The 24,927-nt window shown below is 42.7% G+C and overlaps 1 protein-coding gene across 4 annotated transcripts; it reads left to right on the top strand.

Annotated features, from left to right (window-relative positions):
- Positions 1 to 2,602: 2,602 nt before the first annotated feature.
- CASC3 (CASC3 exon junction complex subunit) lies at positions 2,603 to 24,461 on the top strand. Of its 4 annotated transcripts, none has more exons than XM_061391701.1 (14): positions 2,603 to 2,901; positions 3,276 to 3,303; positions 3,788 to 3,825; positions 16,083 to 16,241; positions 16,337 to 16,488; positions 17,035 to 17,211; positions 17,390 to 18,075; positions 19,425 to 19,489; positions 20,187 to 20,301; positions 20,537 to 20,635; positions 20,880 to 21,094; positions 21,720 to 21,842; positions 22,029 to 22,096; positions 22,743 to 24,461. In XM_061391701.1, exons 1-13 carry the CDS (start codon positions 2,671 to 2,673, stop codon positions 22,050 to 22,052), a joined length of 2,112 nt encoding a protein of 703 aa, XP_061247685.1. In that variant the 5' UTR covers positions 2,603 to 2,670; the 3' UTR covers positions 22,053 to 22,096; positions 22,743 to 24,461. The 4 variants fall into 4 exon arrangements, with proteins under 4 accessions (XP_061247685.1, XP_061247683.1, XP_061247684.1 ...); XM_061391699.1 differs by having other exon boundaries at positions 22,029 to 22,092; XM_061391700.1 differs by having other exon boundaries at positions 22,029 to 22,092; positions 22,748 to 24,461.
- The last annotated feature ends 466 nt before the right edge of the window (positions 24,462 to 24,927 follow it).

The following is a 24,927-nucleotide window of genomic DNA, read 5'->3' on the forward strand; positions in this document are numbered from 1 at the left end:
CATCACCAACTCCCGGAGTTCACTCAGACTCACGTCCATCGTCAGTGATGCCATCCAGCCATCTCATCCTCTGTCGTCCCCTTCTCCTCTTGCCCCCAATCCCTCCCAGCATCAGAGTCTTTTCCAATGAGTCAACTCTTCGCATGAGGTGGCCAAAGTATTGGAGTTTCAGCTTCAGCATCAGTCCTTCTAAAGAAATCCCAGGGCTGATCTCCTTCAGAATGGACTGGTTAGATCTCGTTGCAGTCCAAGGGACTCTCAAGAGTCTTATCCAACACCACAGTTCAAAAGCATCAATTCTTCGGCGCTCAGCCTTCTTCACAGTCCAACTCTCACATCCATACGTGACCACTGGAAAAACCATAGCCTTGACTAGACGAACCTTTGTTGGCAAAGTAATGTCTCTGCTTTTGAATATGCTATCTAGGTTGGTCATAACTTTCCTTCCAAGGAGTAAGTGTCTTTTAATTTCATGGCTGCAGTCACCATCTGCAGTGATTTTGGAGCCCAGAAAAATAAAGTCTGACACTGTTTCCACTGTTTCCCCATCTATTTCCCATGAAGTGGTGGGACAGGATGCCATGATCTTCGTTTTCTGAATGTTGAGCTTTAAGCCAACTTTTTCACTCTCCACTTTCACTTTCATCAAGAGGCTTTTTAGTTCCTCTTCACTTTCTGCCATAAGGGTGGTGTCATCTGCATATCTGAGGTTATTGATATTTCTCCCCGCAATCTTGATTCCAGCTTGTGTTTCTTCCAGTCCAGCGTTTTTCATGATGTATTCTGCATATAAGTTAAATAAACAGGGTGACAACATACAGCCTTGATGTACTCCTCAAGTCTGTTGTTCCATGTCCAGTTCTAACTGTTGCTTCCTGACCTGCATACAAATTTCTCAAGAGGCAGATCAGGTAGTCTGTATTCCCATCTCTTTCAGAATTCTCCACAGTTTATTGTGATCCACAATCAAAGTCAAAAGTGCCAAAGTCAAAGGCTTTGGCATAGTCAATAAAGCAGAAATAGATGTTTTTCTGGAACTCTCTTGCTTTTTCCATGATCCAGCGGATGTTGGCAATTTGATCTCTGGTTCCTCTGCCTTTTCTAAAACCAGCTTGAACATCAGGAAGTTCATGGGAAATAGATGGGGAAACAGTGGAAACAGTGTCAGACTTTATTTTTCTGGGCTCCAAAATCACTGCAGATGGTGACTGCAGCCATGAAATTAAAAGACACTTACTCCTTGGAAGGAAAGTTATGACCAACCTAGATAGCATATTCAAAAGCAGAGACATTACTTTGCCAACAAAGGTTCGTCTAGTCAAGGCTATGGTTTTTCCAGTGGTCATGTATGGATGTGAGAGTTGGACTGTGAAGAAGGCTGAGCGCCGAAGAACTGATGCTTTTGAACTGTGGTGTTGGATAAGACTCTTGAGAGTCCCTTGGACTGCAATGAGATCTAACCAGTCCATTCTGAAGGAGATCAGCCCTGGGATTTCTTTAGAAGGACTGATGCTGAAGCTGAAACTCCAGTATTTTGGCCACCTCATGCGAAGAGTTGACTCATTGGAAAAGACTCTGATGCTGGGAGGGATTGGGGGCAAGAGGAGAAGGGGACGACAGAGGATGAGATGGCTGGATGGCATCACTGACTCGATGGACGTGAGTCTGAGTGAACTCCGGGAGTTGGTGATGGGCAGGGAGGCCTGGCGTGCTGCGATTCATGGGGTCGCAAAGAGTCGGACACCACTGAGCAACTTATCTGATCTGATCTGATGATTATCTCTAAGTCGGTTCTAAAATTTTAGTAAGATTACCATCTGGCTCAGATGGTAAAGAATCCGCCTGCAATGTGGGAGACCTGGGTTCGATTCCTGGGTTGGGAAGATACCCTGGAGGAGGGCATGGCAACCCGTTCGCGTATTCTTGCTTAGAGAATCCCCATGGACACAGGAGCCATATTGGCTACAGTCCATCGGGCCGCAAAGAATAGGACATGACTGAGCGACTAAGCACAACGTATTAGCCTGCACTTTGAGGGAGTTGATGGCTGGGGTGGGAAGACACATGAAGGGGGAAGAAATGAGAATACAGGGGAAACACTGTAGTGGTGCAACACTAAATCCTCGGGCTTCCCTACAGACAACTGGTTTCTCCTCCGCCCTTTAGCTTAAAATGGACTGATATAACAAATCTGAAGCAGCACAACGGCTTCAGAGGTTTCCCTTGATTCGTAATTTTTACTAAGCAAACGAATACAGTCAAACAATCTGCTTCAAACGTAGGTAGAAATGAGAGATGGAAAAAGAATATCATGAAACAACTCTAATGCCGCAGTGAAGCTGTGACAGGTCACCGCTATCCACCCAAGCCCAAGATGGCCGGGCAAGGACCGTAGCCGACTGCCCGCCCAAGAGCAACTCTCCTCGCCCGGGGCCCAACCGCCGGGAAGTCAGAGGCCTCACCACGCCCCCTCACATCACGAATACGCAATCCCGCGCACCCGCAAACGTGCCGCAGCGTGCCAGCTCCGCCCCCAGCCCCTCCCCCCGAAAAGCGGCGCGACCAGCGCCGCAAGTGAAGCATGCTGGGACCAGCTCTCAAGCCTCCCGGCAGCCCCTGCGACGGGCGCGGTACGTCAGGATCTGGCCTGCGGCGGCCGTTCTCCGTAAGATGGCGGACCGGCGGCGGCAGCGCGCTTCGCAGGACACCGAGGACGAAGAATCTGGTGCCTCCGGCTCAGACAGCGGCGGTTCCCCGGCGCGGGGCGGTGGGAGCTGCAGCGGTAGTGTTGGAGGCGGCGGCAGCGGCTCTCTGCCTTCCCAGCGCGGAGGGCGAGCTGGGGCCCTTCATCTGCGGCGGGTGGAGAGCGGGGGCGCTAAGAGCGCTGAGGAGTCGGAGTGTGTGAGTGCGCGCGGGCGGGGCGGACCGGACCGGGGGCGGGGTGTAGGTGGTGATGGGAGGCTGGGAGTTGACGGTAGATGCTGAGGCGTAGTGTGTTGGAGAAGAGGAGAGCGATCCCGGTGCGGTTTGCATCCGAAGCTCCAAGGGAAGAGAAGGGATTGAGGCTTTGTTGGGGGACAGGCGGAGCTGCTGCGGATGGAAAGCGGATATTTACTCAGAAATTGGGACTGGAGGTGAATAGACGGGACCTCCCTCAGATCCTGCCTGTTAAAGATATACCTTCCTTCGTCTGCCTTTTCAACCATTTTGTGTTCAGTCTTCGTTTCTCCACCCCCTGAAAATAGTAGAACTAACCCATGTCTTCTTTCCTTCAGGAGAGTGAAGATGGCATCGAGGGCGATGGTGAGTAGCATCATGATAGAGATCTTCAAACTCAGGTCACCTGTCTGCAGCAGTTGACATCTTCTCAGACTGTTAAGTGGAGAAGGAAATGGCAACCCACTCCAGTACTCTTGCCTGGAGAATCCCAGGGACGGAGGAGCCTGGTGGGCTGCCGTCTGTGGGGTCGCACGGAATCGGACACGACTGAAGCAACTTAGCAGCAGCAGCAGACTGTGAAGGGTTTTGGGGAGGGTGCCACAAAGGGGTTCTTTGTAGTTTAATGTTCAAGAGCTTAAGTTCTAGTTGTATGATCTTGGGAAAGTCAAAGTCACTCTTTGAACCTGTTTTCCGTCTGTATATGGGGACTATAATTTCATCTACCTCATAGGTTGATGTCAGAATTAAATGAGAGTTTTAGCTTGACCCACAACAAGCACTGGAAAATGTAATTATAAAATTTCTGTTGCATTTTTTTTTTTCTTTATATGTTTCTGTTTTCTTTCAGCTGTTCTTTCGGATTATGAAAGTGCAGAAGACTCAGAAGTGAGTGTGATAGATTCTTTTTCCTATGATGTAGGTTGGAAAATGTGTTTTAAAAGTTGTACCCGCCTGTGGTTTGAAAGCATCTGACCTGTTTGTTACTCCGCTTGTGCATTCTTCATTTATGCTTCTGAAAAACTATTATACAAAGTGTTGTTCAGTTATAGAGAGGGAAACTTTGTATAAACCTCTTCAGGCCACATGTGTTACACTGTTTATAGCTGACCTTTCACCCTATCTAAAGAAAATAAGATGCTAAATAAGAGAATGAGAACATTCTTTGGCCCTTCACAGGATGTTTGACACTCCATTTTATGATGCCTAGGTGGTGAAACCAGCCAGTTGGGTATTTTTTGAGTATGTCTGAAGACCTCAGAAGGGTAGGATTCTGAGTGGTTTGTGTCAGAAACATTTCTCGGTTTACAGATGAGGTTTTCTGTCTTTAGCAGAAAGTTTCCCTAAGCCAAATGTTTGTGAACTTAGTTTGCTTTGATTGGGTAAACTACTAGAGATGTTATCAGAATGGCTACTTGTTTCCTGGAACTGTTGAATAGAGCTCTGATTTATACAGAAAGAATTGGATTGTGGATCAAAGGTTCATTCTGTAAATTTTGTAGAACTGTTGCTACATATTAGATTTACCATTAAGCCCTGGAGATGCAGAAGTGAACACTATAACAAAGTTCCTATCTTTCGGAATCTTACAGCCTACTAAGGAAGTCAGACCAACATTGAGGAAATCATAGGACTTGGTGACAACTGCTGGGGGATAGGGTTAAATAGGGTGTTAATGACTGGGTACTGATTCCATATTAGGCAGTCAGAGAAGAATAAATTGGAGTTAGCCAGGCAAATCATGTTCTAGGCAGAGGGAACAACAGCTGCAAAAGCTCAGAGATAGGAGAGAAGATTGACTGTCTGGAAACTTGAAAGTAGTTTGGTGTGGCTGGAACATCGTTGGGACAGGATGGATACCAGAAATAAAGGCAAATTATAGAGTAGGGGTCAGATCATGCAGGGATTACTTCTTCTTTTTCTTTATTAAATGCCTTCTTAGCGCCAGGAGCTGTGCTAGGCCCTGGAATAAAAGATGCATGGTTCTGACCTCATGGAATTTACATTCCAGATCAGAGAGGGAAAATATAGGCAGTTAAGTAATTACAATAACTGTTTGTTAAATGCCATGGTATGGGGAAGCATAGGGTGCTTTGGGAGCACATGGCAGGGGCAGCTAACTGAGTGTAGGGTGTTTGGAAGTATTTACAGGAGGGACTCTTCAAATAGTGACCTGAATGATGAGTAGGAGTTAGCTAGCTAGAATTTTTTTAGCAGAGGAAACTGTCCGAGAAGAATGTCCAGAAGTGGTGGGATTGGAGGATAGTGAGTTGGAGGACATGGAAGATTTAGTATAACTGGTGGTAAGGATGAATCTCAGTCCAAATCTTAAAGTACTTTATAAGCCTGGTTGAAAAAGTATTTGGATTTTATTCTAAGAAAGTAAAGTATAACAGGGTTTTAAACAAGAGTATGATATGGAGTATGGATTAGACTTAAATTTTAAAGCAGTGTTTGTCAGATCCAAGGAACGTCTACATGAAAGAAAATCCTATTGAAACAGACTGTTGCAGAGGGAGGGAAGGCTCAGATGTTTATATGTTAACAAAATCCCAGGTTGATTCACAGTAATATTTTAGAATTATTATCTTTAACAATTGTTTTGTGTGCAGTGGGGAGAATTATCTGAAGGGAGCAAGATTAGAGGCAGAAAAACTAGTTAAGAAAGCTACTGTGGAAGACTAGGCAAGCAGAAAACGTGGTGTGGAGTGGAGTGGTGGCAGCGACAATAGAGGTGGGCGGCACTGGCAGTTATTTGGGCTGTGGGAATGACAGAATGTGGTGATTGGTGAGATGACTTATTTTCTGTGAAGTCAGTGGTAAAGTTATCCGCAAAGAATTAAAGGAAGATGAGAGGTTTTGGAGTGAGTAATGTTTGCAGTAGTCATTAAAGAAAGGAAACATCGGAAAGACTGCCAGGCAGTGTGGAGTATTCAGTGAGGTTTTGTGGCTGTGACTTTATAGCAGTTTACCATTATGTATATAATGAGTTTGGATGTTACTCTAACAGCAAAGAAAGAAAGGCTATTGGAGGCTTAAGTGGAGGAGGATCTGAGGATGAGGCAAGACTGGAGACAGAGCTGTTAAGAGAATAGTCCAAGGAGCGTGATAGTGCCCTAAAGAAGGGACGATGGCAGTGGCACTGCAAGACATACATTTGAGAGATATTTAGGTATTATTATTAATTACAGAATTTCTTGATTGATTGAACGTGGAGCCTGAATTAAGGAGGAGTCAGAGAGAATTCTGCTGAAACTCGAAAGACCCCTGTTTTGGTTCCTATAAGCTTTAGATGCCCAGCAGTGTTTGACCTCTCCTGATGATAGGAAGATGTTGATCCAGGTGAGGGCTGGGACCTGGCCAGATGCCTGTGATAGAGCCAGAAAGTTTACTGACAAGAACAGCGACAGCATGCTGAGGGAAGGGACTGGGATGAGGGAGCTTGGTGATCCGGGTTTCTCTAGCTTCATTCCAAAGCCCTAGAATAATGCTGAGCGTTTTGACTCTTGCTCGTGAGTGTCCTCTGTTGTTTTTTCCCAAGACTTACCTCTGCCTCAAATGACCTGTCTGCAGTCTAACCTTCAGATTTTAATATCCATTCCCTTCAGCTCTGAGCAGAATGCAAGCTCCTGGAGGGCTGAGACTGTCTTTGTCACTGTTCTGTCCTGGGAACTTAGAAGAGTATCTGTAATAGGCCCTCAATAAACTTTTCTTGGATTAGTAAATGAAATAGAACTGCAAGGACTTTTCTTCTAAATACACTTTATTTTGGAATAATTCTGCATTTACAAAAAAAATCACAAAGAGAATACAGATGTTCCATAGGCTTTTCACCCAGTTCTTCTAATGTTAACATCTAGAATGACTTATTTAAATTAATTTTAGTTTTTTGACACACATTCCAGTGGTAACACCGCAGTTCTACTTTGCCCTTTACATTTGAGCAATTATCATTTGGAGAAACCTTTTTTTATAAGTAAAGTATCATAAAACAATTTCGTTATGTGTAAGATACAGCTCCTGTTGTAAAAACTAGTAATTATAAGGAAAAAAAAAGTGGTGTTACCTTAAGAAAAAAAGATAAAAGATTGTGCTACTAATGTTGAAGTTCAATACATTTGTAATATCAAAAAAAGAAAAAGGAGTCCAAATAATGCCCAGGTTGGAGAATAGTGTTGGTCACTAAGAGAGGGACCACAGGAGGAAGAGATTCCAGGAAGGACAGTGTTGGGTTAAGTTTTGGATGTTTTGAGATTGAGGAACATGTGCAGCTTTGATGTGGCAATATCTGGTATGTATTTCCTAAAATTTAAGAGAGGAGTGTAGTTCTGTTGTGTCAAATAGGATACTCACCAGCCATACGTGGCTATTTGAGTTAATAAAAAAGTTCAGCTCCTCATGTGCATAGGTAAAAACGTTTCCCTCATTCCAGCAAGTTTTGTTGGACAGCACTGATCTAGATTAAAGAGTTTGACTTGATATCTTGCTTTACGTAGTTATCTGTTACTTGATTGCATTTCTTCTTAGTTACTAACTGCGTATACCTAGATGCTATGCTTAGTTTTGCCTGTTTTCTTAAATTTTGATCTGTCTCTTAATCTGACAGGTTAGTTTTTCATCCTTTTTTTTAATAGTGTATCTGTTAAAAAGATTTTGATGGCCACTCACTCATTGTACAACTCACCATGCTATCTATCCATTGTATTTCTTGCAAATTGTCTTTCCATGGTAGCCATGGAAAATAGCAGTATGACCCAAAGCTTTTATCTTGCACAGAACTGGCTGATCACCTAATTTTCTTTCCCTTGTAAGTCACTTACTATTTTTGTCTGGATATTCCCAGTATATTTTCCTTTAAGGTCCAATAGTTGTATTAAAATTTTTCTTAGACTTGGTCATTCTGGATCAATATTCATAGGTATGAGAGGTGCTGTACAGTATGTCATGGAACTTCATCCAAATAACTCTTTTCCTGTCTTCAGTAAACGACCCTTTCTCTTTAATCCTTTGTAGTATCTCTATTTTCTTCTGATTACTGTGTTTATTCACTCTTGTTTGTGTTCCTTCTAGTTCTAGACTTTGTATTTTAAATGATTTTTTAAATTTCTAATATCTTCTTGAGTTCGTCTCTGGATTTTTAAAATTCTGATTGATGTTCTTTCATGCCTTATATAATATTTTTAATGTCTTTTTTGGCTCATTTTGAAATAGAAGTTGCAATTTTGGTATGATATGCATATGTGTTTCTGGCATGCTTTCATTGTAGGAGTGCTATTCTACTTATTTTGTTTTTCTTTTAGTAAGTTTCTGTGGGATTTGATCTCTATATTTTTCTTTTGTTGACTTTTATTTAGTCTTCCTGATCTTTTCAAAGGAAGTATGGCTCAAAGTAGCTTTTTCTAACTTCATAGAACTCCCTTCTCAGATATTTTCCTGTAGTGTTAAAACACACACACATACATATGTATATATGGCTTTCTGAGATTTCCTGGTTTTGTTCCCTTCTCCAGTTTGCTTTGGACCTTCTTCTTTGCTTCATTCCTTTTGTCCCTCTTCTGCTGAACTGATTCTCTTCTCAACAATTTTATCTTCAGTGTGGTGCTCTATCCTCGAGGGAACCCCTGGCAGCCGGGTTGATTTTAAGATTTCAAAAGGCTTGAATTGCTCCAGCCCTTTTGGACCTTCTTACTGCAAGATCCTTAAACTCACGTTGTATTAGAGACAGCAAAACCCCTTCTGGTTTCAATTGTTGTTTTCAGTTTTACTTGCTGTTGACTACCTGTTGACTAGTTCAGGGTTCTCCTGTTTTCAGGTCCATTTACTGCTCTCTGCTTTTTCCAGCCCTGATACCAATCTGATGCAGGTCTTGTGGCAGTTGTTGCTTTGCTCATGTGCTTGTATTTTTGAGTGTGGGGGATACCTTGTAACCTAGTTTTGTTGTAAATATTGTCCAGAGGGTTTTGATTTTGCTGTCAGAAGCCCCCATTTGATGTGGAGATTTGAAGAGATCAAAAACTATGCTGCTGCCATTTTTTCCAGAATCCTCTGAGGAAACATTTTTAAAGAAATTAGACTGTGAAAGGGAGGCTAGAGAGATGGTAGCTGGAAAGAAGGCTCTAAGGTCAAGAGAGGGTTTGGTGTTATTTTTTGAGTTGGAGAATCAAGTATGCCTAAAAGTTGAAGAAATGATTAAAAGGGAAAGCAAGGGGAGAGGATAGGTAATAAGTGTGTGATGTCCTTGATTGAGTATACGAGAAAAAATAGGAACCAGATGAGAAAAACGTCTTCCACTGTCATTATAGAGAGGTGGGAAGGAAAGGTGTGTGGGAAGGAAGCTGGTGTTCCCTTGTTTTGTTTTCCTTGTGAAATATAATAGAAGGAAAAACATAAAAGAATGGTTGTTGATGAAGGGACAGTGTAGGAATTTTGAGATAAAGGAAGTTTGAATAGTTGAGGCTGCAGGTGGCACTGATATGTAAAGTTGTATGATTTTTTTTTAATCCCCCTAGTGATGATCAGTAATCTAGTTGTAAGCTTAGGAAAAGCAGACAGTTTGGTTGATCCAGTCCTGAGCGCGTAGGAATAGGGGATTGGAGGGAGCTGCCGATAATGCTGAAATGATCGGGCCACAGACTCTAGAAAGAGAAGAAAGTGAATGTGGGAGAGGACTGATAGGCAGAGAAAGGGTGGGAATGTCAATGGAACGGATGTCTTAAGAAATGAGAGAGGGAAGGATAAAGAAATAACTGGGGACGGACAGGAATAACAGGCAGGATTTGGGGGGGAAAACAGCTTTATTGAGATATAATTTATGTGCCATTCAACTTACCAGTTTAAAATGTCCAGTTCTGTAGTTTTTAGTACATACAAGTATGTGCAACCATTACCATAGTCAGTTTCAAAATATTTTCATTACTTCAAAAAGAAATTTTGTACCCTTTAACTGTCACTCACCCCCCCACAGCTCCTCCGTTCTCATTCCCTCCAGCCCTTAGCAACCACATACTTCCTTTCTGTGTCTAGAGATTTCCTTATTCTGGCCTTCTTTATGAACAGAATCATGTATGATAACATATGACTGGCTTCTTTGACTTAGCATATTATTTCCGAAGTTTTCACCCAAGTTGTAGCACGTATTAGTACTTCATTCCTTGTTAGGGCTGAATAGTATTCCATTGTGGGATTTCCCTGGCTCAGACAGTAAAGAATCCACCTGGAGATTCTGGAGAATCCCATGGACAAAGAAACCTGGTGGGCTGCAGTCCATGGGGTCACAGAGTCAGACGTGACGGAGTGACTAAGCACACGATATTCCATTGTATGAGTATACTATATTTTATTTATCTATTCATCCACTGATGGATACTTGGGTTTCTATTTTTTTATGAATAATACTGCTAAAAATATCTATGTTCAGGTTTTTGTGTGGATGTGCGTTTGCATTTCTCTTGGGTATGTACCTAGGAATGGAGTTGCTAAGTCATATGGTAACTGTTCAGTTGTTTGAGGAATTGTCAGACTGTTTTCCAAAGCAGCTGCACCATTTTACATTCTCAGCAGCAATGTGTGGGGATTACAGTTTCTCCACATACTCAGTGGCACTTATTATTGTCTTGATTTTTTGATTCTGGTCATCCTAGTAAAATGTGTAAAATGGTATCTTGATATGTATTTACCTGATGTTGAGCATTTTGTCTTGTGCTTATTGGCCATTTGTGTATCTTCCTAGGAGAAGTGGCTATTCAGATACCGTGTCCATTTTTAAATTTTTTATGTATTTATTTTTGGCTGGGCTGGGTCCTCGTTGTAGCAGCAAGCAGAGGCTGCTCTTCAGTTGCAGTGGCACAGACTTCTCATTGTGGTGGTTTCTCACTGCGGAGCGTGGGCACTAGGGTGCACAGGCCTCAGTAGTTGTTGCTCATGGGCTCTAGAGCACAGGCTTGGTAGGGCTGAGTAGTTGTGGTGCATGGGCTTAGTTGCCCTGTGGCATGTGGACTTTTCCTGGACCAGGGATCAAACCTGTGTCCCCTACATTGACAGGTGGATTCTTAACCACTGGACCACCAGGGAAGTCCCACTTTGTTGTTGTTTTTTTTAATCATTGAGTTGTAAGAGTTCTTTATATGTTCTAGATTTACTTCTTATCATCTACATGATTTGCAAATGTGTTTTCCCATTCTTTGGGTTGTCTTTATTCTTCCTTAATGGTGTTAAGTTTTCAGTTTTGATGAAGTCCAGTATATTTGTTTTTTCTTTAGTTGCCTGTGTCTGTTGGTATCATGCCTGCCAAAGAAGTTTTTGCTGAATCCGTGCCAAATCCAAAGGCTTGTTTTCTTTTAAGACTTTTATAGCTTTAGCTCTTAGTTTTAGGTTTTTGATCCATTTTGAGTTAATCTTTGTATGAGGAGTGAGGTAAGAATGTAACTTCATTCTTTTTTATGTGGCAGTGCTGATGAAAACCTGGGGTATTTAAATTTAAGATGTTTAAAAGTAGATCAGATTTACTTAAAATGTATAGCAGTTCCAGGTAAGACTGGTCTGAAATGTATACATGAAAGTGGATGACTGAAGTGGAGGTGAAAGTGTGAGCTTATTTCCATAATCTTCAGATCAGTGACGGGGTAGACCCAGGCAAAGACAGAGGTGGAGGTTTTCCCATTGAATTTATAGAGTGTCCCTGTGAAACCTTTCATAAGTTGAAATGACTTAAAGCAAAGAAGCAATTACCTTAGGACGCTTCTCGCCAAGTGATGGACAAAATAAATTGAGGTAAAGCACCGATGCTCACAGACACAGTTCAAAGCTGTGGCAACTTGATGCTAAGAGGCTGAGTGTAGTTCCCAGGGCAGGAGCTTGGTGGTTCCACTCCTTCGCACTTAGGGTATAGAGCTGCTTGTATGACAACTCACTGCAAAGCCAACACTGAGTGCAGTTTTCACTTTTGCCTTTTTTTTTTTTTTAATCTTTTTCAAATTTCCTTCAGTTTGTGAAAACAAATAATACTATAGGTCTTTTATCAAAGAAAAAAAACAAAATGGTGTAATCCGAACTTTCGAGTAGTAAGATATAGCTAGATGATAGAAGCCTCAGAAAAGTAGGAATTTAAAATGAAGTGGAGTTGGGATTAGCCGATGCAAACTGGTATATATAGAATGGGTAAGCAACAAAGTCCTACTGTACAGCATAGGGAACTATATTTAATATCCTGTGATAAACTATAATGGGAAAGAATATTAAAAAGAATGTATAGGGACTTCTCTGATCCAGTAGTTAAGACTTTGTGCCTGTAATGCAGGGGGTGCAGTTTCGATCCCTGTTTGGGGAACTAAGATCCCACATGCCATGTGGTGAGGCCAAAAAAAAAGTGTGTGTGTGTATATACACACACACATACATACAAACACACACACCCTATATATACATATGCTGCTACTGCTGCTGCTAAGTCGCTTCAGTCGTGTCCGACTCTGTGTGACCCCATAGACAGCAGCCCACCAATTCCCCTGTCCCTGGGATTCTCCAGGCAAGATCACTGGAGTGGGTTGCCATTTCCTTCTCCAATGCATGAAAGTGAAAAGTGAAAGTGAAGTCTCTCAGTCGTGTCCGACTCTTAGTGACCCCATGGACTGCAGCCTACCAGGCTCCTCCGTCCATGGGATTTTCCAGGCAAGAGTACTGGAGTGGGGTGCCATTGCCTTCTCCGATATACACACACACACACACACACACACACACACATACATATATACAGACACACATATATATACATATAGTTATATTCCCTGTATATGCCATATATATATATATATATGTATAACACTTTGCTATACGGCAATAATTAAAATTATTATAGTTCAACTATACTTCAATAAAAGATAAAAGGTGATAGAGATCTGGAAGAGACATTGAGAATGAGAAAGATAGACTCCCCTTTTACTCTGAAATATGTGGGAAATAGAAAAATGAGCTAAAACATCTGCATGAAAATTCTGCCAGGGAAGCAGTTGCTTAAGTGGAGGGCTAGGCTTTAGAGTTGGGAGGGTGTTCACTAAATGGGAAAGTCAGCAGTAGGGAAAATGGTTTTGATATCATCCTGTAGGCAAAGATGGTAAAGAATCTGCCTGGAGTTCAGTCCCTCGATCGGGAAGATCCCCTGGAGAAGGGCATGGCAGTCCATTGGGTCACCAAGAGTTGGAAATGACTAAGTCATTAACACTTCCAATTCTGTAGCCAAAGAAGCTTGACCCTAGGGTAACACCTTGGCTTCAGTTACACCAGATTTTGACGCTAATTTGGAGTCTTCTCAGCACTATGCTATTTGTATCTTCTGTCCTGCCCTGGAAACAAAATTAGTTTCTCCTTTGGAATTTGCTTCATTTGACCTTCTACCACAGACTAAGAAGGGATAGAGCATGAAACAAAGTTCTCATTAATCATGCTGATACTATTTTAAGATGTTTGAATTCAGTCAGTGTGTGTGGGGGCAGGTTTGGGGTTGAAGGGGGGAGAAGTAGTGATTTAAGGTCACATACACACCAAGCACGATTCTTGCAGATTCTTGCAACACAACCTGCAAGGAATCTAGGACCAAGGAAGGAACTGAATGATTACCACCCACCCATTCCCAACTCAAGAGGAGAGAAAATTTCTTGTGATTGAGGGAAAATGGGAAGAATCTAGGGTACTTGGTTGTTAAAAAGCTGTAAATAAAGGCTTGGTTCTCATAGTGTGGATGTGGTCTATGAGCTTCATAACAGTATCATCTTTTTGGGAATCCTAACTCAAAACAGAGGCCGAAATACTTACGGTGGACAGGGAATAAAGGGGAAGGGTAATTAATTGGCTTATCTGGGCCAGTCTGGCAGTCTAGGTCCTATTTGAAAAAAGGTCAGAAACTGAGAGCTTGAGAGCTTCTTGTTTCATCAGGAATCTCAGTGAGTATCTTTGATTATATTCCTAGGCCATCCTGGGCCTGGAGTTAGTCACAGATCGAGTGTCAAATCCAACAGAAGAATAAGAGAACAGTGTACATGTCTGCCGGGGGGCAGAGGTGTTTTGGCACCGACTTGTTAGCCCAGCATGGGGACTAGACCACCTTCCTTTGAACCCATTTCTTTGTGTCCTTCTAGGTCTCTAGGCCTACCTCCTTAGCCTTTAGCTCTGCTTCCCTAGGTCCAAATCTTGGAAGGACCAGGATATGAGAGAGTAACTTGTAGTCTGAAGCCAGCTCCCTTAGCATGAATTTTAGCTGCTTTTTTTCCCTACCTGAAACAAGCCACACCTCTCTTGCCTAACCCTTTCTAGTTGCCCCTATTTATTTATTTTTTGTTGTTTTTGTTTTTGTTTTTTTTAGTTGCCCCTATTTAAAGGATGGCCTCAGGACCCTTCTTTGAATGGATAGATTTTCTACGTCATAAGCAGGATTATTCAGTTTTTTAAAAAATTGAAGTGTAATTGATTGGGTTATTCAATCTTGCTGTGCCAAGGAAAGGGAAGGGAGCACTTGGGTGTTAATTTTTTTTTTTTTTTTTTTCATTTCTAAGATGCAGTGGTTATGCAAGTTCTAAAGTTTTACAAGTCAAAATTTTATAATTATATCATTCTAGACAGAGTTATTGGCTAAAGAGCTCTCATGTTACAGAAAATTTAGTGTTCATATCGTAGACATAAAAAAATGTAAGCCACTATTCCCCAACTTGAGAGTAATAGTGCCGTGGGAAAGTACGGAGTTATGATAAGGTATTGCACGTTCACTAACTCTGTTCTCATTATCTATAGACCAAATCAACATCTATCTTTATGTACTACTATTTTTTAATATATATAAATTAATAAAAATATATTAATGTATTTTAAAGTATTATTGAACATATAGCAGTTGTTTGTCATTATGTGTTTTCTCAGTTCATGGGTACTATACTGTGCTATATCTCATGGGATTCCATGAAAATTTTAGGTCCTAAAAGGGGATTCACGTAATCTAAAAGGTTGGGAATCTCTGCTGTAAGACATTTTGAGATGAGAGAATTAACAGCTTGAGTAGTTATTAGGCACTGCATGTTTAAGAGACAATGTATTGAGAGAAATTATCAAAAAGAAAGCTTCTTCTGTATGGTTTAGACACCTAAAAGCCTCTGATCCATAGGCCCTGGGCTTCTTCCCCAGAGGCTGCAGCTATTTGTTTTGTTGGGTTTTTTTCCTTTCAGTTTTATTGAGGTAAAATTGTGCTATGTAAGTTTAAGGTGTAACAACAGCATAATTGTTTGACTTACATGGTGAACTGATTATTACAGTAAGCTTAGTGAAAGAGGCTGCTGCTCCTGACAGTTCCATGCATATCTTACTGGAAAACTTAACAGAGATCTATATAAGCTTGTTTATGTGTGCATATATATATTGTTTAGTCGCTAAGTTGTTTCCAGCTCTTTTGTGACCCCATGGACCGTAGCCCACCTCCATCCATGGGATTTCCCAGGCAAGAATACTGGAGTGGGTTGCCATTTCCTTCTCTAGGGAATCTTCCTGTCCCAGAGATTAAACCCACGTTTCTTGTGTTGGCAGATTCTTTATCACCGAGCCACCTGGGAAGCCGTGTATGTGTATACACACACATATATGTATGCATGTGTGTTTTGTCTGAGCCGTGGAGCTTGTGGATGAATCTTCATTCTTCTCCCAGGAGTTGAACCTGGGCCCTTGGCATTGAAGGTGTAGAGTCCTAACCACTGGACTGCTGGGGAATTCCCTGTATAGGTTTTTTTTAATGTGGCTTTAATTTTTTTTTTTTAACAATGCTTCTATTCAGTAGAAATTTTAGTAAAAACATTGAAGTGTTTGCTTTTAATCCTTGCATTATAGTAAAATTTGTTAGAAAATGTTTTCCTAAAGAATGAAAAATTTTAGAATGCACTATTTAGATCTTATCTCCATAGCTAACAGGGAAACTTAAAAGGGAAATTATTTATTTATTTGCACCAGGTCTTAGTTGCGGCATGTGGGATCTTTAGTTGGGCATGCAAACTCTTTAGTTGCCAATATGTGGGATCTGGTTCCCTGACCCAAGGGTTGAACCTGGGATCCCTGCATTGGGAGCACGGAGTCTTATCCATGGGACCACCAAGGAAGTACCAGGAAACTTTTTTCAGGGTGATGACGGGGAGTACAGTGAAGAGGAAAACTCCAAAGTGGAGCTGAAATCAGAAGCCAATGATGCTGCTAATTCTTCAGCAAAAGATGAGAAGGGAGAAGAAAAGCCTGACACCAAAGGCACTGTGACTGGAGAGAGGCAAAGTGGGGATGGACAGGTTAGTACCCACCAAAGGCCTCCATTTCCATTCGAATTCTGGAACAGGGGCTTTTAAGCTTGGAGTGAGTAAAGAGCTCTTTATCTGTCCGACAGGAAAGCACAGAGCCTGTGGAGAACAAAGTTGGTAAAAAGGGCCCTAAGCATTTGGATGATGATGAAGATCGGAAGAACCCAGCATACATACCCCGGAAAGGGCTCTTTTTTGAGCATGATCTTCGAGGGCAGACTCAGGAGGAAGAAGTCAGGTAACAGCCCCTTGCTACTGCTCTGTAGTATGTTAGTATTATATGTATTCCATGCTTACTATATGCCAGGCACTTTACTAAGTGCTTTACCTGTATTATCTTATTTACTGTTCACAACATTTTAAGGTAAGTATTATGATTATCCCCTTTGTACAAATGAGGAAAGTAAGACTTAGAATATTTAGTAACTCTTGGTGTAGGAGCTGGGATCCAGACCTATATGTCCAGTACCTTCATTAATCTGAGGCTCAAGGCCTCTAAATACTTGCATACGTGACCTTATAGGAGAGAGATGTTTCCAGAGTGCTGGGTAGTTTGAAGTAAAGGCTTTCCTTATTTTTATACCTGTTACATTCACACCCAGCAGGCCCTGAGGTGCTGTGATTCACCCTTGCTTTTTGGAAGGCCTGTTTTGTATAACCTGTCTGGGAAGATGGAGAGATTACCTGAGTTCCTAATGGTTCTCTGCCAACCCTGTTTATTTCATGAACATCTTTACATGGCAGAGTCTGCCAACTTAAGACACTTTTCTCTGGTTCCAACCAGACCCAAGGGACGTCAGCGAAAGCTGTGGAAGGATGAGGGTCGCTGGGAGCATGACAAGTTTCGGGAAGATGAACAGGCTCCAAAGTCCCGACAGGAGCTCATTGCTCTTTATGGCTATGACATCCGCTCAGCTCACAATCCTGATGATATCAAACCCCGAAGAATCCGGAAACCTAGGTGAGGACATTTTGAAGCCTATATTATTGATATTTGCAAGAAAAAAAAAAAAACTCTGCTTTTTTAAAATGCCATTCCGGCCCGAAATTGAATGGGTGAGGAATATGGGAAGTCTGCCTGACCCACAGTTTATATCTCTAGTGGCCCCTTTTATTATTTCTCTGTTCCCTTTGTTCAGGTTTGGGAGTCCTCCACAAAGAGATCCAAGCTGGATTGGTGAGCGGCCAAATAAGTCCCATCGCCACCAGGGTCCTGGGGGCACCCTACCACCCAGGACATTTATCAACAGGAATGCTGCGGGTACTGGCCGCATGTCGGCTCCCAGGAATTACTCTCGATCTGGAGGCTTCAAGGAAGGTCGTACTGGTTTTAGGCCTGCGGAAACTGGTGGACAGCATGCTGGCCGGTCTGGCGAGACTGTTAAACATGAGACTAGTTACCGGTCTCGGCATTTGGAACAGACTCCTGTAAGGGATCCATCTCCAGAAGCAGATGCTCAAGTGCTTGGCAGTCCTGAGAAGGAAGAGGTAGCCCCCGAGATACCAAATCCTGCTCCTGATACTGCACCACCAGTTCCTGACAGGCCTGTTGAAAAGAAATCCTATTCCCGGGCAAGAAGAACCAGAATCAAAGCTGGAGATGCAGGCAAGGTTGCAGAGGAGGTGCCCCCTCCACCTGAAGGGCTGACCCCAGCACCTCCAGTCCCAGAAGCTACACCTCCTACGCCTGCTAAGACTGGAAACTGGGAGACTCCGGTGGATTCTACTACAGGGGGTCTTGAACAAGATGTGGCACAACTAAATATAACAGAACAGAACTGGAGTCCAGGGCAGCCTGCCTTCCTGCAATCACGGGAGCTTCGGGGTAGGTACCTAGGGTTAATGACTAGCTTTTATCCCTTTGCATCGTTGGACTTAGGGGCATGGAACTAATGTCTCTCAGAGATGTGGTATCTGACAATATCTTCATTTTCATTAATTGCAAGAAACAGATGGATCCATAGGCATATTCATCCAAAGAGCTCAGAGCAGCTTTATCTGTTACATAAGACTAGCCCATTACTTTGCTTACTGTTTACTATTAACTGATCAGTCACCACCATTGAGCTTCTGAGTGCAGAATCCTTTACCACTCTCTGTAGAAAAAGTGGAAGAAGGCAGTGTTCTTTATTATTTTAGCTAATGGTTAAATGTTTCAAGGCAGAAACTGCATTTGAATTTGGATGAGCATCTCCTAATCTCTTTGAAAGGAAAGCCTCTAATTTCCTTAGTCTTCTAGAGCTAGGCTGCCCAGTAGAACTTTCTGTAATGATGGTGCTTTTGAATACTTGTAATGTGGCCAGAGTGACTGAAAAACTGAACTTTTCATTTTTAATTAATTGAAATTTAAGTAACCATATATGGCTAGTGGATATCATGTTGGGACAGCATAGTGCTCATGACTAGGAACTACCTACCACCCCTTTGACCCATCCTTTTTTTTTTCTTCCTCCAATCAGATAGATCAGAGGATCTTTTCCATTGTTTCTGAAATCTAATTCAAACTTAGATTGGAAAACCTCACTTGGACTGGCAGTTTTAGCATCCTTCTCTGGTGTGTGTAATTTTGGAATATCAAAAACTAGGGTAGCCTAAACTGGACCTGGAGTTGATCTTTGGATAGAGAAGTAGACTCTGTCCTGCCAGTGCCTTATTACTATTGAAAGACAGTCTCTAGAACATCCTTTTTGGTCCTGAGTCATCTTCAACCAGAGGGGAATCTCTTCCCATACTTTTAGCCTAGACCTCTGTGGCCAGAAATAATCAGAGGTAGATTTAGAACATCCTTCTCTGCCTAGTTGTTGCTCAGAAACATTAGGATTGAGATTTTCCAATATGTTTGATAATATGCTAATTAGAACCTCCTAGGGATTCTGTATGGTAAATATTTGATGGGAAAATTTTGAACTTGCATTTTCTGAGTTGCATTACTGAAGCAATTTTTTTTTCATGTTCAAAGGCTTTACTGCTATATTAAGGTAGCAGGCAGTGAGGGCAAATTTCCAAATGCTGGTGTTGACAGGAAGCAGAGATAGTTTAACAGGAATTTTGTTAGTTTAAAAGATGAGAGCCATTCCCCATGTTGGATTCTTTACCCTGTCATTTTCTTGATGTATCTTTAGTTCTCTTCACATCTATCTGCTCTGCAGCAGTGACTTTTTTGGTATATTACAGGTATGCCCAACCACATACACATGGGAGCAGGACCTCCACCTCAGTTCAACCGAATGGAAGAAATGGTACAGAGGCGGAAAGGGGTGCATGTAGAGGGTTGCATGTCACAGTTGGGTCACTGTTTAAGCCAAGTCAGTTTTCCCACGTTTCCCTTTTAGGGTCTCTGGAAATGTACGGTTTAGGTTTGGGTTTAGAGCTTAATGTTTTTCATCAGTTTTTCAATTCATTTTGTAAATTTTTTTTTTGGTATGTACGTACTGCTGTATTTATTTGGTTGCTCTGGGTCTTCGTTGGTCCAATGGGTTTTCTCCAGTTGTGGGGAGTGGGGGCTACTGTCTCCTTGCAGTGCACAGTCTTCCCATTGTGGTGGCTTCTCTTGTTTTGGAGCACAGGCTCTAGGCACATGGGCTGCAGTAATTGTAGGACATGGGCTCAGCAGTTGTGACTTCCTGGCTCTAAGACACACAGGCTTCAGTAAATGTAGTTCCTGGGCTCTGGAGCGCAAGGACTTCCGTGGTGGCACATGGGCTTAGTTAGTTGCTCTGAGGCATGTGAAATCTTCCCAGACCTGGGATCAAACCCATGTCCCCTGCATTAGCAAGCGGATTCTTATCAATTGTGCCACCAGAGAAGTCCTTCAAATACTTCTTTAATACTACCATGTACCCAGTAAATGTTTTGCAGTTCTACAGGACGTTAGGACTTAATAGGAGAGTCCGCCTTTTGGAAGTCTTCTTGCTCTGACCTCTTTCTTTCTTTCAGGGTGTCCAGGGTGGGCGAGCCAAACGCTATTCATCACAACGGCAAAGACCTGTGCCGGAGCCCCCTGCCCCTCCTGTGCATATCAGCATCATGGAAGGACATTACTATGATCCACGTGAGTTTATTTTTATAGCTGGGATATATTTCTTGGTAGGATGAAGTGAACTAAAAGACCAGCCTTCTGAACTTCCCTTGTGACCTCTCATGGTGGTTAACGAACATTCTCTGGTTGCTATTTTCTTCGTATGGAAAATTGAGAACATCTTTTCAGCGGCTTGGGGGACAAGGAAACTTGTCTATTTGGTGGAAAGAGTGAGGATTTATGAGAGTCCCAATGTGATATCTTACAGTGCAGTTCCAGGGACCAATCTATACCCATGGTGACAGCCCTGCCCCACTGCCTCCTCAGGGCATGATTGTACAGCCAGAAATGCACCTTCCCCACCCAGGTAAGCTTTGCACCTCTGTATGCTTCTAGTACATAAGGATGTGTGTTGGGGGCATCACAAACCCCAACTTTCTCAGCTCTATGCTGCTTGCTTATGAGGCTGGCCACTTTGGCTACATGGGCAACAAACTCCTCTTGGGTCCATCCTGAGGATTTGAAATCTGAGCCTGTTTGTGCTGAGCAGTCCAGCCAGGCCATCCCATGGAAGAGTTACCTTTTAATTGTTGTTTCTTCTCCTTGTCCAGGTTTACATCCCCACCAGACACCGGCACCTCTGCCCAATCCAGGCCTCTATCCCCCACCAGTATCCATGTCTCCAGGGCAACCACCACCTCAGCAGTTGCTTGCTCCTACTTACTTTTCTGCTCCAGGCGTCATGAACTTTGGCAATCCCAGTTACCCTTATGCTCCAGGGGCATTGCCTCCCCCACCACCTCCTCATCTGTATCCTAACACACAGGTGAGATGGCTGATGAGATTTTTTTAAGTATACATCCTTTAAATCAGACAAGAATATAGGATGAGGAGAATACTCAAGGAATTCTAGAGAGCATTTCAGTGCCACTGATTTGCATGTGATGGTAGGAGCTGGAAATGCTACTTAGGTGATGCCTGTCATATTTGCATTCTCTTCCATTTTTTTAGTGGTGTTTCATTCAAGTGTTTTAGTATGTCTTAGGTGGGCATGTCTGCAATTTATTTAACTAAATAATAAAGCCATATTCTACCTACCAGCCCTACCCTTCCCTGTAGTGTTTAACTCCCAACAGGTTAACACCATCTGGTATCTGGAGTCTTACCACTGAGCTCAGTGTCTTCCATTTGTCAGCTGATGGTAGGAATTAGAGAAAGCTGGGCAGTACTTTGAAGAAGTAGGAACTATATTAGGACATACTAAGGCAGAAAAGAATAATTATTTTAAAGGGGGGCAGCTTAGAAATTCCCCTATACTCTTACAGATTTTCCTTATAAATTATAAAAAAATTCCCCTATATTCTTATTTTTGTGCCTGAATAATATTTACTGTTTAGCATAGTTTGGATGAATTAATTCCTTTTTCTTTTCCTTGCTTATTGGGCTCCCAGGCCCCATCGCAGGTATATGGAGGAGTGACCTACTATAACCCCGCCCAGCAGCAGGTGCAGCCAAAGCCCTCCCCACCCCGGAGGACTCCCCAGCCAGTCACCATCAAGCCCCCACCGCCTGAGGTATGAGAGCTTCTAGGAAAGGAGCTCTGAATAAAGGATGTTGGGGCACATCTGACATCAGTGGGCTTTCCTTTTCTTCAGATTTCCTTCCTTTTCTTGTTGTGTTTCTATGGAAAATGGTCTTTTTTCTTTTTCCTTTTTTTAAAAATAATGACCTGATAACAAATTCTAACTTTATGATTTCAGGTTGTAAGCAGGGGTTCCAGCTAATAGGAATTTCTGAATATTTTAAATCTAACATCAAATAAAAGTAAGTGTAAAACTTATTGTGATTCAGAATGTTCTTAAAACTAATTTTCATGCTTACTAGCTCAACAATCGCCTAATTAATGCTCTTAAGTTGTAATCATGGGATATCTCAGGGGGAGGCTTAGAGGAGTCCCAAAATTTGCCGATTTCTTCATTTTATGAATGCATTGAGTAGGGTTGAGTGGAAACCATTGTCAGTGTGGCAGCATTTTATTTGGGAAGATGGAAGGAAAAACTGCAAGAGGGCATTCTTTATTAAAGGAAAGGAGAAATCTGAATTTGAGGGGTTATAGCAGAGCCAATTCTAAAGGTTGTGGAGGAGGGACTTCCCTGGTAGTCCAGGGGTTAAGACTTTGAGCTGCCAGTGCAGAGGGTATGGGTCCGGGCCCTGGTCGGGAAACTAAGATCCCATATGCCATGTAGCACAGCCAAAAGATTTTAAAAAATAATAATAATAAATAAGTTTTTAAAACCACTCTTTAAAAAACAAAGGCTGTGGAGGACAAAAACCAGGAGGTTTTGTTGTGTTGTTTTAGGGATATTTCTTTAGTGTACATTCTTTAGAAATGTGGCTTTTTGAAAGTAGCTTGTAAATGCCTAAAAGGTCCAGTAACATTTTGGTGGTTCTTCCCTTTTTCTCACTCCTGTCAGGACAGCAGAAGTGAAAACCTAGGAGAGGAGAGAAAACAACTGGCTGTCTGAGCCAGGAGAGCGTTGAAGACCCAAGGTGGCGCCTACCAGCGAGCAGCTGAATGAAGGGGACTCCTGCCTTCCTCTGAGGGTAGGCTCTGTTGGATAAACGAAAAACAAGTGGACTTCCTCCCGTTTTCAGTTTGTGTTGTGTCAACTGTGCTCAGAGGAGCAGAGATCCAGACAGCCCAGGCTTCGGAGTCTAGGAGCCCACGTCTTTTGCTCTTCACTTTCTCCTGGGAAATTCATGTCTTCTCCTCCCAGGGAAGCTTGGAAGCTCCTTCCTGTTTCGTTTTGTTTTCTAAGATGTTCATTTTTAAAGCCTGGCTTGTTATTCTTAAATTAATATTCTTTTAGTCCATCACCCTATCCCTTCTCCTGCCCCTCTTTTTCACTCTCTCTGCCTTTATATTAAACAAGTTCATTCTTTGGTTTGCTAGCTCCTCTGGGTTCCCTTTTGGCTTTTCCCTCCATCCCAGATAATTGAGAACTTACCAGCCAGTCTGCCCCCACCAAGTCTACAAAGAGCTGACCTTTCATTTTTTTCTTGGCATTTTTTATTGTGTACTTGGAGTTTGTTAAGTCTTCTAATACTGTGGAAGCATTGCTGTCTGCACAGAATGTCCCATTGTGGAGAAAATCTCACTGTGGTAGGAGCCCTTTTTCTTGACTTGGGTTTTTAGAATTTTGAGCCTCCATCAGTCTCTGTACTCTGATAATCTTTAGTTCTCTACTGAAGGCAGAATGTCAACAGTGGGGAGAGATAGCAAACCAGAAGCTTTAGTGAGAAAGGGAGGGTAGAGTGAGAGCCTTTGCACCTTAGGGGTGTGTATTCACACAGTCCTCAGGGCTCAGTCTTTGAGGTGAATGGAGTTAGAGGGCTCTGCTCTTTTTTCCATCCTTTCTACCACACCCTTTTCCAGTTGCTATGGACCAATGCATCTCTAGAGGTAAAAATTACCTAGCCAGCAATCATCCCTGTCCATTGCAATTGCCCTTCTCCTCGTCTTTCCTGCTATAAGTGTTTTAGGTATTACTACCTTATTTTCCCAAGGACAGTTTTACTCCTGTCCTTGCAAACAGGATACCACACCTGGGCCTAAAAGCAGTCACTTTTCAGGGCAAGGGCTTCTCCCTCCTTTCCTCCCTATCTACGGCACTGAACCACTCCCCAGCTGCCTCTGCAGAAGAGATTCCTGTTACTACGGCACTTGCGTCTGCCAGGGGTCACTTGGCCACTGTCCCTGTCCTACAGAACCTGGGGGAGAAGGTGGCAGCTATGTCTCTCCCCAAGTAATGTCACTAATTCTGTCCCTTCTCTTCAGCAGTTGGCTTAACCACTTTGAGTCACAGGTGTGGGGTAGGAGGGGAGAGAGGCACTCAAGCTGGAACCCCCAAGGAGGAAATAACTCAGAGATTCTTCCAAGGGTAGCGCATGGTTGTGCCTTTTGTAGGCTGTTCCCTTTGCCTTAAACCCGAAGATGTCTCCTCAAGCCAGTGGGCCGCATGCCCAAATTCCCAGACCTTAAGACACTGTGACAGTTGTCTCTGTTGATCCACTGTGTTCTGTTGCAAGAATTTCTCCATGTGTATTGCTGTTGTTTGTAACTGTTTTAAAGAGCGCACATATGTGATTGGCATTGTGACTTGAAGATAATAAAATTTAGACATGTAAACTTGGCTCCTTTGCCAGTGTTTTGCATGAGTCTTGATTTGGGAGGGAGGGAAGAGGACTCCCTGACTGCGTAGAGTCACAGTCACAGCTCTGGCCAGCTCACACTTGAGAAATGGAAGCCCAAAGAGGTGAGAAGCCCCTGTGGGGCCACAAGTGACTCCCCATTGGTTAACTTTCTCAACCACATTGCCGTGTAGACACCAGGAATATGCAGTCCCTTAGACTGGAAGTGCAGGGGCCAGAAAAACGAATAGATGCTGTGTACCCATGTGACATCTGGTATCCCTCATGCCTGCCTTTGTGTTTGGCAAGCAAGTTTCCCAGGGCGGTGCCCCACATGTCAATATAACTACCAGGTCCTGGATAAAGGGGGAGGTATGGAGAAGTAGCTGTCCTCTTGAAAAGGAAATTTGCACTGGCATGAAACCTCAAGGACCACAGTCTAAGAGGCTCATATCAGTCTTAGAGCAA

This window comes from Bos javanicus, chromosome 19 (genome assembly GCF_032452875.1).
Source record: "Bos javanicus breed banteng chromosome 19, ARS-OSU_banteng_1.0, whole genome shotgun sequence".
NCBI classification, from domain to species: Eukaryota; Metazoa; Chordata; class Mammalia; order Artiodactyla; family Bovidae; genus Bos; species Bos javanicus.